The sequence below is a fragment of the Elgaria multicarinata genome, chromosome 8 (assembly GCF_023053635.1).
Source record: "Elgaria multicarinata webbii isolate HBS135686 ecotype San Diego chromosome 8, rElgMul1.1.pri, whole genome shotgun sequence".
NCBI lineage: Eukaryota > Metazoa > Chordata > Lepidosauria > Squamata > Anguidae > Elgaria > Elgaria multicarinata.
The window spans coordinates 12761020-12775444 of record NC_086178.1 but is presented as its reverse complement, the minus strand read 5'-3'; the positions used below and the strand labels follow the sequence as shown (position 1 = coordinate 12775444).

The following is a 14425-nucleotide window of genomic DNA, read 5'->3' as shown; positions in this document are numbered from 1 at the left end:
TTTGCCCTTGCCTTCCCCAGTCGCAGTTACCTTTCCCCCAGCTAGCTGGGGACTCATTTTACCGACCTCGGAAGGATGGAAGGCTGAGTCAACCTGAGCACCTGAGCAGGATCTGAGCAGGATCGAACTCAGGCCGTGGGGAGAGTTTCGGCTACAGTAACTGCCACTTACCACTCTGTGCCACATGAGGCTCCTTAAAGAGGAGAAAAGGTGGCAGTAAATAGATAACTAAATAAATAAATATTATGGTGGGAGGAGGGAGGCGTCGGAGAAATCCCACTCTTGGACAATGAGGGTAAAGCTCAGCTTGAGCCCTTTTGATGCCTTTGCAGGTGTCCCCACGGCCCCCCGCAGTGTGATTTCTAACGTGAACGAGACGTCGCTGGTGCTGGAATGGGGTGAACCGCGGGACTCGGGCGGCCGGGACGACTTGCTCTACAACGTCATCTGCAAGAAGTGCAGCGTGGAGCGCCGGCTGTGCATGCGCTGCGACGACAACGTGGAGTTTGTCCCCCGCCAGCTGGGCCTGACCGAGAGGCACATCTACATCAGCAACCTCATGGCCCACACTCAGTACACCTTTGAGATCCAGGCCGTGAACGGCGTTTCTAGCAAGAGCCCCCATAACCCCCAGTTTGCTTCGGTCAACATCACCACCAACCAGGCAGGTGAGTGTTACGCGAGAAGAGACGCAGGTCAGGTCGGTCCCCAGGAACGGGTGCTTGGACACCTCCGGACAACCTCCGTTGAGCAAGAAGCAGCGAGGTGGTGGTTCCGCCATGCCAAATACAGCCTTGAACTCGAAACTTTGTCGCTGCCCTGGAATCCAGGATGGGGGGAGGAATCTGGTCTTTCAGATTGCAAATGTCTTGGCAGTTCTGGTTTAAAGCATTCAGATGTGAGAGACTGTTGCAGTAGGCTCTGTTCCTTATTTCTGAACTCTTGGCCTTGGCAGCCTTAACCCAAGATTGATTGTTTACGAGTTTGGATGAATTCCCTTGCATGCAATAAAACAATCTATTTCAGGGGTCCCTAAGATTGTTTTATTGCATGCAAGGCAATTCGTTTTTGGACCCCTGGGCACATTTCAGATGTTGAGGAACTGCTGTGGGCCCCACCACAAAATGGCTCTGATGGAGGTTGTGGGTAGTCACAGAACGGCTGTCATGGGGGGCCTGGGTAGTCAAAAGTGAGCTAAAGGGGGGCTAGGGAGAGAAATGGTGAGGCTATAAGCTGGGAGGGACGAGGGGGAAAACAGCACGGCAGAGGGGGAGAGGGGAGAGAAAGAGCAAGGCTAGAGGCTGGGAAGGACGAGGGAAGCAAGAAGGAAAGGGATAGAGAAAGCAAAGGTAGAGTCTAGGAGGGGAGAAACAGTGAGCTAAAGAGGTTGGGGAGCAATAGCGAGGCCAGAGGATGGAAGGAAGGGGAAAATAGCACAGCAGAAGCGGAGAGGGGAGAGAAAGAGCAAGGCCAGAAAGAGAGTGAGAGAGAGAGAGAGAGAGAGAGAGAAGGCTGCTCTTTCCATGTTTGTTTTTTGAAGGTGGCAAGGAGGAGAGAGTTTTGTGGGCACCGCTGGAGGTGCCCACAGGTAACATGTGTTGGGGACCCCTGATCTAGTCTAAAGCTGGCTGAAAATGGGAAGGATACAGGAGAAAACAGGGGTCATAACTTCTGCAATCCCCCTTTTTTGTTGGGCAGCCTGCCCCAACTTGGTGCCCTGCAGAAGTGTTGGCCTACAGATCCCAAACTGGTCCCCAGGAACAGGGGTTGGTATTGGGATGTAGGCATCAGAAGAGGCTATAAGGGTTTTCTTCCGGGATAATGGGTTGCATCTTCCAGCTGGGTGGCTGCATTCTCTTACCTTTGTCAACGTATGGGCATGGAGGGCCTGTTTCACACGCCCCTTTCGTTACGTTGAATCGCACACAGGTTGGCTCTTCCATGGATCTGAGCCCTTGGAAGTGGCCATGCGGATGCATTGGCGTGCGGCCAGTTTATTGCCTGGGGCTATTTGAGTCTTAGATGTCTTAGGACAGACTCAATACATCGTTAGTGCCTGGGGCCAAAGGTGGTGGCTACCTCTTTAGTTTCTTGAGGGGAAAGAACTAGTGTTAAGTTCATGGCTGTTATTTCTGCTGAAATGGAGAGAGGCTGACCCTCCCCCCCTCCCCGTCCTGTTCTGCAGCTCCCTCGGCAGTTCCCACAATGCACCTGCACGGCAGCACAGGAAGCAGCATGACTCTTTCTTGGGAGCCACCCAAGCAGCCCAATGGGATCATCCTGGACTATGAGATCAAGTACTTTGAGAAGGTAAAGCTTATCTGTTGGTTAAGGCTGTGCTCAGGCAGGCAGCTACACATCCATTTAACAAGTGCTGAGCATGCTTCGTTTCCTGCTGAGAAGTGCCAAGAACCAGTGCTGTGCAGACCTAGTGTAGCGAAAGACATTGAGCTAGGGACCAGAAAGAACCCAACCGAGGTCTTCCTATTTCTCCCCTCCCCGCAAAAGTCTGCAATGTGGGGACGATGATGAGACCGTCAGGGGTGGGGAACCTCTTTCAGCCCAAGGGCCGGACTCAATTTCAGAGAAGCTTTCGTGGGACTCATTCCAGTGGTGGGCGGGGCCAGAAGCAAAAGGGGCGGGGCCAAAAATGCAAAGCATGCCAGCATACTGTAGCTTAAAGCACAGCCTGCCATTAACAAAGCGTTAGGGGGGAGACATTTCGGCCTTTTAGGACGGGCGGGGAGGAAACGGCACAAAAGCCAGGAATCTGCCAATCAGTCGCTGGTTTGTGGGAGGGGGGGTTGGGCTAGGAGAAGGAGGCGTCGCCACCCGGGGAACCCTGAAGGGCCAAAGTGGGACCCCGGGTGAGGTTCCCCACCTCTGCATTACAGGGGTTGTAAGGATAATTTATACGAATGCTTTCAACAACTGAAGATGCTTGTTTTTATAGGAGTGTCCTTTGCTAGAAAATCCGGCCCTTTTGGGGGGGCTTGCCGGGTTTTGTGCAAATGTCTGTTTTTGGGAGTGGGGGGAAATGGAAAATCCACCATTTGGCCCAGCTCATTGCAGACCGAGTCAGGGCAGCTGGCAGAATTCGGAACGGAGTGGGGGGGACCGAGCTGAGGTCCACCCCACAACCGGATTCCTCCATCATCCCTAAATTTTGGTGGTGAAAGGACAAGTTCCTCTTCCAACGTCGTGGAATTGTGCATTGAGCAGGGGGTTGGACTCGATGGCCTTGTAGGCCCCTTCCAACTCTGCTATTCTATGATTCTGTGAAAGCCCTTTGCCTCCATTAAGGGGCCTGCTCATGGGCCGACAGTAGAGCAGGGCTGGATTTGACCCTGAAACGCACCTTCCCTACTTTCCCGCAGCAGGGGCAGAGCGACGGCATCGCCAACACCGTCACCAGCCAGAAGAACATGGTGCGCTTGGAAGGCTTGAAGCCCAACTCCGCCTACACGGTGCAGGTCCGGGCACGCACAGTGGCCGGCTATGGCCAGTACAGCTTCCCAATGGAGTTTCGGACGCCGGTGGAGGATGGTACGAATCTCTCGCACGCATGCTCCTGTTATTCCTCCGGGGTCCCGCCTTCCGACCCTCCCTCTGTGTCATCTGCTGCCTCCTTCCCGATGCTCTTCCTGACTCTTCCCCTTCACCTCACAGGCTCCAGTAGCAAGAGCTTCCAGGAGCTGCCTCTGATCGTGGGCTCGGCTACCGCAGGCCTCGTCTTCGTGATAGCTGTGGTGGTGATTGCCATCGTCTGCTTCAGGTACTGGCTCTTGAAGGGCTTGGGAGGCAGGAAGGAGCCTCAGCTCCATGGAGGGGAGCAGGGCCGGCTCTCCCGTTAGGCAGAGTGAGGCAGTCGCTTCAGGTGGCAGATGCTGGGAGGCAGCAGCAAGGTACTCAGAGAGAGAACAGTGTGCCTTGTTGCCGACTTTGCACTCCCTGCCGTTAAGGTGACCCTGTGGAAAAGAGGACAGGGCTCCTGTATCTTTAACAGTTGCATAGAAAAGGGAATTTCAGCAGGTGTCATTTGTATGCATGCAGCACCTGGTGAAATCCCCTCTGCATCACAGCAGTTAAAGCTGCAAGAGCCCTGCCCTCTTTTGTATGTGGTCACACTAGGCAGGACTCCTGCAACTTTAACTCTTGTGATGACGAGGGGATTTCACCAGGTGCTGCATGCCTACAAATAGCACCTGCTGAAATTGCCTTTTCTATGCAACTGTTAAAGATACAGGAGCCCTGTCCTCCTTTCCATAGGGTCACCCTACCTGCTGCTGCCTTCAAATTCAGTGGAGAACGTTGTCCCATTGTTTGTGTTGAAGGCAGATTCATCTGCCAGTCCAGTCGGCTTTTGGACATGGAATGGGAGGGGCGCCATCTTGTCCATCACCTGAGGCAACAAAATGTCTTGGACCGACCCTGGAAGGGGACGGAAGAAGCTACGGACCCTTGTTCCCTCAAGAGCTGGGTCTGAGTTCTCCGTCTCCCTAGTATTCCCAGGGCGAATTGAGCGTTCTCCAGCTGTTCTCTGTGCATGGCTGGCAGTTCTGGCTTGAGGACTTTATCGAAGAGGTGCGGGGAGGAGGGCGGGGAGGAGGGGGAATTCCCAAGCATGGATGTGGAAATCTCGACGTTGTCATTTAAATTTTGACATTAAAATAGATGTTTAGCTTTGGGGGAATGGAAGAGGAGATTATAGCTGTGTGTGTGTGTGTGTGTGTGTGTGTGTGTGTGTGTGTGTGTGAGAGAGAGAGAGAGAGAGAGAGATCCATTGCTCAGCTCTTCACAACAAGATGACTAGAAGGGAAGTAACACTGTAATGTATTTGATCCTTCCTTTCTCTTCGGGCAGGAAGCAACAAAACAGCACAGACTCAGAATATACAGAGAAGCTGCAGCAGTACAGTGAGTATCGACCTGGATGTGACCCACACAGCAGGGTTGCAAATGCATGCGGAGGTTTCCTGGGAGGCTCTGCAGATGCTTGCTTGCACCTGCATTTACTGCAGCAGTGCGGGGACTTTGATTTCTAGGTTTCGCTTGCATGCATGCATGCCTATGCTCTGTAGCAACAAAGAGAGCATCGCTCATGATACGGCTGGTCTAGAAGGCTGCTGGTGTGCCCAACTTTCTCCCAATTCGTTCAGTTTTAGATGGGAAAAAAGAGGCCGGTTTCTAGTCCTCATTGTAGTAAGGGAAAGCTCTCCAAGGTATCCAGAACAGTGCGGGGTTTTCTTTAGGAATGTCAGTTAATTAAAGAGTTGTAAAGTATATGAATCATCTGCCTATTCAAGTTGTTTTTTAAAAAAATTGCATAATTTTCTGCCAGATTTCTAATCTCAGGAATAATCAGGAATAACATAGGAGAATCCAACTTGCATGACCCTTAAATATGCCCCATTGTACTGCTAACAGGTGGCACCTTTCTCCCTCTCTGCCCTTGTAGTCACTCCAGGGATGAAGGTTTATATTGACCCTTTCACTTACGAGGACCCCAACGAAGCTGTCCGGGAGTTCGCCAAGGAAATTGACATTTCCTGTGTGAAAATCGAGGAGGTGATTGGAGCAGGTAAATCACCTGAGTGCGGCCAAGCTCATGTCCACAGGAAGAGGAAAGGGGGAGGCAAGCTCTAGCAAGACGTCCAGGTGGCTGACTATATCGCTATTCTTCTCTGCCCCCACCCCCAGGTGAATTTGGAGAAGTGTGCCGGGGCCGTCTCAAGCTGCCAGGCAGGCGGGAGATCTTTGTGGCCATCAAAACCCTGAAAGTGGGCTACACGGAGCGACAAAGGCGGGACTTCCTGAGCGAGGCCAGCATCATGGGGCAGTTCGACCATCCCAACATCATACACCTGGAGGGCGTGGTCACCAAGAGCCGGCCGGTCATGATTGTCACAGAGTTCATGGAGAACTGTGCCCTCGACTCCTTCCTGCGGGTAAGAGGGAAACTGCGGGGTCTTTCCCAGAGCTAACGAGTCTCTTTCAACAGATCACGGCCACATTTTTCTGTACGGTTCTCCCACGATGCATTGCACGGTGGCGTATTTCTCAGAGCAAGCTACGGTCTTTTTCACTTGCTATTTCCCTTGCAGATTAAAAATCCCAGGAAGAGCTGTGTATACTACGATAGATAGAAAGATATAGGGTGCGTGTGTGTGTTCTCTGCTAAGGAGAAAAATGGAATTCTTGTATAAATAACACAGTTTAAAGAACTTTGCATAGGTTTGCTTATTTCGCATAATTGATTCCCCCTCTGCTAGCCATGGAGAGAGACAAAGAGTCCTAACTGGGCGTGGGTAACCTGATTCTACTGGAACTCCACTCATATAGTTTCTTAAGATTTTGACCAGGCCTCATCCCTCCATTTTCAATCCTATCTTGCTGGCCCCTAAGGCCTAAAAACTTGCCTTTCTTTTTAAAAGAAAAGAAGCTGAGATTCTCAGTATACCAAATTCTGCACCTCATGTCTGCATTGCACAGGGTGATCACAGAATAAGCCCATCCCCACCCCCCACTCCCATCGCTTGCTTAACTGGGAAATGCCCGTGGCTAAGTCAGAAGGCCTGTGCGTTGCTTACAGAAGATGCCCAAATTCAGTCCCTGGCATTGCCATTTAAAAAGGATCAGGTAGGAGCACACGATGAAACAGACCCCTGCCAGAGCCCTGGAAACTGTGTCCTGCTTGACAGGTCTCCTACTTTGCACAGGACAGTCCTCTGTTTTAGAGAGTTGACAGAGGACAGTTCTCTGTTTGAAGATGTCCTCTTTTGATGGGCTGTCCAGTCCAGGTCTGGTATAAAGATAAAAAAAACCAGAAGGATATGTGATGCTGACATCTGTCAATCTGAACTTCCTTCTGATCCGTGCCTTAGTGGTCAAGGATGCAGTCAACTGGGATTTTATTACTACTACTGCTGCTATTTTATTTATTTCATTTCTATTCCACTCTCTCGGTGGTTTGCTACGATTCATAAAAATATAAATGACCTCATAATAAAAACAGCCTAAAATTTTTAACTTAGAAAACTTAAAACAATGTAAACAGCTGAGCACCATTTAAATAAACCATGTTTTTCATTGTAGAACTGTTGTAAAACAGCAGATACCTCATCATATACTATTAAATGCCTGGGAGTTTAGGGTGGCCTTTTCCTGATGCTGAAAAGATGACAGTGTCAGCACCAGGCAAGCCTCCATGGGGAAGTCATTCCATAATCAGGGGGCCACCACTGAGAAGGCCCTCTCCAACATTATCTAGGGTTCTTCCAAAGGACATGGAGTAAACCTTAGTCCTTGTTTCTAGCACAGGCACCAGTGCAGGACATTGTAGCCAACTTTGGCTTAACCGACGCTCCAGGCCATCATGCAGCTGCCTTCACATTTTTCCAGTTGCTTTTCCTACAAGCACATAAGCCCATTGGTTTGTTGAAGAGGCATCATTGGGTCATGGTTGCATTGGGACAGAGAGCTAGGGACCAGCTGCAGTCTCTTCCTAGTGTTGCAGCTCAGGTGTTTGAACCTTTAGACAAAGGCCTGACCCCAAAGCTACACATCCCACCAAGGCTGGAAGAATCTCCAAGAAGCCCCCACGATGCTTACATGTGATGCTGACATCTGTCAATCTGAACTGCACCCCCACCCCAGACAAACGCAGGGCTATTACTTCCCACTGCCTGGTCTTTCCAAACCCTTCTGTGGGCAAAGCAGAGTGGTTCTTTCTGCCAAGACTCTCTTGACTTGTCCATGCTTGGTGTCCCGACAGCTGAACGACGGGCAGTTCACGGTGATCCAGCTGGTGGGGATGCTGCGCGGCATTGCAGCGGGCATGAAGTACCTCTCGGAGATGAACTACGTTCACCGGGACCTGGCAGCCCGCAACATCCTAGTCAACAGCAACCTGGTGTGCAAAGTGTCGGACTTCGGGCTGTCTCGTTTCTTAGAGGACGACCCCTCAGACCCCACCTACACCAGCTCATTGGTATGTGAAACTCTCGCTGGCACACGCCGTCCCTTCCCTCTTGGGAGAGACCTGGCAGGGAAAGCTAACAGAAGCCTCATCCCAGGGCTGATTTCAGATCGGAGATCTTGAGCGGAGGAGACCCACAGCTGTATGTAGCTGATGGCTAAGAAAAGTTTTCCTGAAGTCAGGATTGGATTGACGGGAGATGTAATTGGGAGTCATACAGTGATATTGCTTCCCAGCCAATTTGGGAAGGACTAAACCAGGGATGGGCATACGCAGCACATGTGACCTCCAAGGGCCATTTTTGCAACCTGCTTAATTTGCAAACAAAACAAAACCAGAGATTTTACAAGGAAATAAGGCATGCAAAGTGTCCCGGAGCGGGATTCTGTTTACAGGCAAGGTTCGTGCACCTCACACACCTTGCTTCCATGTAAAATAAGCACCTTTTCTGCTGCAGCCGCAGCGAATTCATCAACAGTTTCATCAACAGCTAGTTTGGCAGAGATGGGGGGCAGGCCCCAATGGGATCTGGGGAGGGATCCCACCAGGAATCCCACTGGTGGGATCTTCACCCCCCTGATCCCTGGAACATACCCATCCCTAGACTAAAAGAAGCATTTCTTGACACAACACGTCATTAACTTACGGAACTCACTGCCACAAGGTGCAGTGATAGCCTAAGTTGCTTTAAAGGGGCCTACACAGTCAGCAACCCGTGCAATGTAATCTGCTCCTGGACTAAGTTGATGGTTCAGTGCTATTCAGTATCTCGTGTTGTTGTTTAACTCCTAAGGTAGATTCTAGCCTGGCCTTCTCCTAGATGTGCTAGGTTTGAAGGCTCCTTTGCGCTGTCTGGGAGTATTCAAACATCCTAGTCCACCCCTGAAACATCAAAGTGGTACAGTCCAGCAGATAACGTCATGTGAAGCTGCTGATCCTGTGCTTGTCTCATAGTCAAGTTTGCAGCCTTAACCTGCAGGCCCTCCTTCCCCATGGACCTTTAAATCGCTTCTGGAGCGCTAAAGGGAATAATTGGGAGAACCCTGAGGAAACACTGAATTAAGAAGCAGATTGGGGGGGGGGGGAGCCACCAGCATTTCTAACTTTTCTGGGAACACAGCAGTTCCCACCCCTCTGTATTACTCGATCTCCAAGGCATCGTGGGGCAGCCCCCCATTTTCGGGGATGGGCACAGGGGAACACGCACATCAAAGGGAGACGCCCCCACACAGTTCCTTTCCGAGGAGCCGAGGCAGCTGAAGGTCAGGGCTAGCAGGAGCTGCAGGGGAGGCGAGAGGTTGGCACTAATTAATTGTGTCAAGTGTATCTTCCCCCAGGGCGGCAAGATCCCGATCCGGTGGACCGCTCCGGAAGCCATCGCCTACCGCAAGTTCACGTCGGCCAGTGACGTGTGGAGCTACGGGATTGTCATGTGGGAGGTGATGTCCTACGGCGAGAGGCCTTACTGGGACATGTCCAACCAGGACGTAAGTACGCCCGCCAAAGCCGGGGTGGGGTGGGGGAGCCTGCCGGCTGGAGAACAGCCACAGCCAAGTCCCGAGTAACCGCGGCCTGCTTTCCGTTGTCCCCGCAGGTGATCAATGCCGTAGAGCAGGATTACCGCCTTCCGCCCCCTATGGACTGCCCGACGGCACTGCACCAGCTCATGTTGGACTGCTGGGTGCGTGACCGCAACCTCCGCCCCAAGTTTGCACAGATCGTGAACACGCTGGACAAGCTCATCCGCAACGCCGCCAGCCTGAAAGTCATCGCCAGTGTGCAGTCTGGGTCAGTGTCGTTTGCCCCCTCACCCTCTCCAAGCACAGGCAACCTGCTGTGTCTGGACTAGTATTGTCAAGTCTGTAGCTCTCATGTTTTTTGGCGGAAAAAAAAAACTGGATATAACCTTGGGGGCTGGAGGCAGGCAGCGACCGGGGCCTGAGCGAAGAGCAAAACGGGTGGACAGGGAAACGGATTTAGCCGTTTGTGCGCCGCAGGACTGCCCGGCTTGTCCCCGGGGCTCGGCCACCTGCAGCCCCAACCCACCCTGGGCATTGCCTGACCTCTGGGCTCTCTCGTCCTTCGCAGCGTTTCTCAGCCGCTTCTCGACCGCACCGTGCCGGATTACACAACCTTCACTACTGTGGGCGACTGGCTTGACGCTATCAAAATGGGACGATACAAGGAGAATTTTGTCAACGCCGGCTTCGCCTCCTTCGACCTGGTGGCCCAGATGACAGCGGAGTAAGTAGGGAGGGATCTCCGAAGGGACTTGGGTGGCAGGTGGCGGCCCACAGTGGCACGTGCGGAGTCAGTGCGACGAAATCAGGGGCCCTTTCGGTGTGCTTGGGAGAGCGCTCGCCAGCCATGGCGGGCTTTGAGAATTCAGGTTGGGCTCTGTCCCTGGGGTGAGGCCAGGAGTGAGCTTCAGACTTGGATGCTCTCACCCCTGCCCACTCCCTTCACTGCGGAGGAAATGTAACACTTGAATGGAGAGATCCCGTATTCAAAAAACGTTGCGTCTTTCTAGTTGAGCCAAGAGCACAGGAGCGTTGAGCCCTTTTTTTCAGCCGGAGGGCCGGGTTCCATTCCAGACGAGCTCTTGGGGGTGGAGACAACGGCAAAATGCCAGTAGGGAAGGCTTAGGAGAGGCGTTTCAGCCTTTTAGGATGGGGTGGGGGAAAGGCGCTGAAAAGCCAGAAAACCATCAAACGATCCATCATTGGGAGAAAAGGGGCGGAGCCAGCAGAAGAAGGTGTGGCCATATAAGGAACTCCGGAGGGCCAAATTGGAATCCCACATGGTCCAAGTTCTGCCTTCTTGCAATAGCAAGATAACGGGACCAAAATCCACTTGTGTCTTCACCTGGGTACAATCTCGGTGGCCAAGTGACGACCAAGTCATGCTCTGGGGAATTATACATGCTACAGGCCATAGATAAGCAGAAGGTAAATTGTTGTCCTCCCGCCAATTTCTGGTGGACCACCTAGTTTGCGAGGAATGCCAGACTAGCTAGATCTTGGCCTCACCTGCAAAGAGCTCCTGATGTTCTTAAGCAAGGGTGTTTAGACCCAGGACAGAGATATCTCGACTCAGTTTAGTCCTGCCTTAACTGTTGGCGAGTTCCACAGTTAATTTAAAGCCAACCAATGGACTGAAACGGGGAATAATAATAATAATAACAGCAATAATAATAGCAATAATAATAGCTAGGGATGTGCTCCGCTTCTAATCGGACCGGCGAATTAGAAGCGGAGCGGGGTGCTTCGCCTCCCCTTAAGGCAGAGGCAAAGAGGATTGGGGGGCCGGCGGAGCGTGGCGAAGAGGATCGAGGTGAAGGCGGATCCTTCGCCTCGATCCGGAGCTCCGCCGGAAAGGTAAGTGGGGTTTACCGGGCCCTGCCGCTGTCGCCCATGCGGTGACGGCGGCAGGGCCCGGTAAACCCCCTCCCCGCCCTCCTCTCCCTTACGTGCCTCCGTCCGCGGTCCCTCGGCTTCTTCAATTGAGCCCGCGGTTCAACCAGGAAGTCTAGGCCGCACTTGCGGCCCAGACTTCCTGGCTGAACCACGGGCTCAATTGAAGAAGCCGACAGACCGCGGACGGAGGCAGGTAAGGCCCCCCTCCCCCTTGGTCCCTTACCGGGCAGGGCCCAGTAACCCCCCCCCCCCGCCCTCCTCTCCCAGCCTTACCTGGCACCACTCCCCTCCACTGCGGAGCTCCGATTCGGAGCCGGAGCTCCGCAGCAAAGAGGAGCAGAGTATGGGCGGAGCGGCGCGGAGCGGGCCGATCTGAAATTTTCAGATCGGCCCGCGGGGCGGAGCGGGGGGTCCGTGCACCCCCCTAATAATAGCAATAATAATAGCAGCAACAACAACAAACCTTGCAAGACTGAAGCCTGGCAGCTCTTACTGTAGGCTGAGTGCATTCACCTCTTTGGATGTTTGCTGAAGCCTTCCTAAGCTATATGTTCCACTGAAACAGCCCACTTGTACTGACGTCAACTCTAAAGGGGGGGAAAGGCTTTAAATTGGCCTTTTATTAAGCCAAGCACTAAGAACTGAAAATCATATCTTCAGTGTGTGGGAAATACACAGAATCTCCCATGCGCACACAGAGTGCCCCAGCTCCTTCGAGATGAACCCTGTACTCTTCAGGAGTTTACAGACATTACTAGGGTGACCATATGGAAAGGAGGACAGGGCTCCTGTTTCTTTAACAGTTGTATAGAAAAGAGAATTCCAGCAGGTGTCGTTTGTATGCATGCAGCACCTGGAGAAATTCCCTCTTCAAGCTGCAGGAGCCCTGCCCTCTTTTGTATCTGGTCAAAAGGGCAGGGCTCCTGCAGCTTTAACTGTTGTGATGAAGAGGGGATCTCACCCAAGTGTTGCATGCCGACAAAAGACACCTGCTGAAATTCCCTTTTCTATGCCACTGTTAAAGATACAGGAGCCCGGTCCTCCTTTCCATATGGTCACCCTACGTTAGGGTGGATGGGACCGGAGGAGGTGGAGCTTCAGCAGACTTGGAGCTTAATTGAAGAAGCCAATTCATGAAACAAAGTCAGTTCATGCCACTTAAATAAGTATGGCAGTTCGTATGGCAGTTTTCAAGTTCGTGGCTGAGGCAAAATTTGAACCCAGGACTTCCCAGCTCACACCTCTTCGCCAAGCCACTACACACCTCCAGTTCTCCTTGGTATCTCCGGTGGCAGGGAGTTCCGCAAGCCTGCTGCACATATTCCCTGGAGATCAGCCCTTCCTTCAAGTTGTTCCCTTCTGCGTGTTGCTCACGTCTTTCCTCCTCTTCTTTTCCCAGGGACCTGCTCAGGATAGGGGTGACGCTAGCAGGACACCAGAAGAAGATTCTGAGCAGCATACAGGACATGAGGTTACAAATGAACCAGACACTGCCGGTTCAGGTTTGACCGCTGAGGACTCTGAGTTTGGAACGGACCCAACGGGGGAGTCTCCCTAGGATTCTAGTTTGTGGTGCTGCCCAGCTTCCTGAGTTTGGGGAGGGGGGCCTTCTCCCTCCTCCCCCCACCCCCTTATCTTCACGTGGAGCTTCTTGCCTTGTCAACAGACGTATGGTGGAACGGACTAGGATGAGCCTAGCTAGATTAACGGCACTCGGGGGTCGGGCCCCCCGAGAAAGAACCCCGCCTCTCCCCTTTTGCTGTTGCGCACTCGGAATTGTGTGCCAGCAACGCAGAGTCTTCATATTGAAGACAGATTATGGAGTTGGGGGAAGCACTAGGCCTCTCCCGGCCCTTTGCTCCCTCCGCTCTTCCTGACGTTCACTGTCTCCATCTCCCTCCAATGGCGCCGGCGGCCTTCAGCCCTTCTGCCTCTTCAGGTTCCTCTAACTCGGTGCCCGCCGGAAGTGGTGCCCGCCGGAAGCACACTCCTCCGCCTCTATCCATGCCAAGAGGAAAAGGGATCCCAAGCCCACGAATGAAGGAACCTGCTAGAGCTTCCCCTAGCCAGGAGAATCCGGCGGGAAGCTTCCCCCGCGTGGCCTGAGACGATGTGCCGAGCCCAGCTTCTCCCGGGCAGCCCCGGGAGAAACGTCTGCAGGGGGGGGATCGTCTTCGCTCCGGTCGGGCCCAGCATTTGGGGGACTACAAAGCTGGTGCCAGCTTCTCTGCGGGGGCACTGGGCCTGCCGGCTCTGCATCTTGCATCCGCGGCCCCGAGGTTTCCAGAAGCCCTTCAGCGCAAGTTTGCACAGAGATCACACGGACGGACGGACGTTCAGGGCAGCCTGTCTGCCCGCCCGGCGGGATTCGAGAGAGGGAAGGCGGAGCGGAGCGGCGGAGCGCCACAAGCTGCCTTCTGCCCCACCTCATGTTTTATGCAGGAAGGCGCAGGCTCTGTCAGCCGCACGCCCAGCTCTGCGGATCCGTGGGTTGACACACGCTGTGATTGCTGCCAAAAAGACTGGAACACTTCTCTTCTTCTTCATCATCCTCTTTTTTTTTTCTTTTCTTTCTTTTTTTGGTTTTTTGGTTTTATTTTATTTTTATTTTTGCTTTCTCTCCGAAAGCTTCTGCAGCCCTGAGCCGAGGGAGCAGGAGGGTCCCTCGCAGGGCGGGCGAGCAGCTTGCATGTGTAAGAGTGCGTGTACCGGGCCGTCTGAACCGTGCAAGAGGGCATGGGCAGAATAAAGACAATAACCATTTTACTTGAGTTTCCTTCAATCGATCCCTCTCTCTTCACATCTCTTGCTCTCGCTCTCCTCTGCTGTACAGTACCCACAACACACAAAATGTCAAAGCACTGCCCTTGTTTTCCTTTGTACAGGTTTTTTTTTCCCCTCTCCCCTCCCCTGGCCTCTGGGAGCAGGGTTGTGTAATTCTTTCCTTCCAGCCCCAGGCTAGAAATAACGAGACCTTAGGAGGACGTCGTTTTCAGGCGCGGGAGGTGGGTTGCATTGAGGCAAACTGTAGG

General features: G+C 52.9%; 1 protein-coding gene across 4 annotated transcripts in view; it reads left to right on the top strand.

Annotated features, from left to right (window-relative positions):
* The window catches only part of EPHB3 (EPH receptor B3), a 105051-nt gene extending 90895 nt beyond the window's left edge, over positions 1-14156 (top strand). Inside the window, exons 5-16 of one of the 4 annotated variants that reach the window (XM_063131891.1) lie at positions 333-668; positions 2186-2310; positions 3381-3546; positions 3670-3775; positions 4864-4916; positions 5458-5580; positions 5700-5947; positions 7774-7989; positions 9315-9464; positions 9572-9765; positions 10066-10221; positions 12793-14156. In XM_063131891.1, the coding sequence (XP_062987961.1) occupies positions 333-668; positions 2186-2310; positions 3381-3546; positions 3670-3775; positions 4864-4916; positions 5458-5580; positions 5700-5947; positions 7774-7989; positions 9315-9464; positions 9572-9765; positions 10066-10221; positions 12793-12901 (1982 nt within the window). In that variant the 3' untranslated portion in view covers positions 12902-14156. Of the gene's footprint in view, positions 1-332; positions 669-2185; positions 2311-3377; positions 3547-3669; positions 3776-4863; positions 4917-5457; positions 5581-5699; positions 5948-7773; positions 7990-9299; positions 9465-9571; positions 9766-10065; positions 10222-12792 lie in introns of all 4 variants that reach the window. The other 3 variants (XM_063131889.1, XM_063131890.1, XM_063131887.1) reach the window with 3 other exon arrangements.
* The last annotated feature ends 269 nt before the right edge of the window (positions 14157-14425 follow it).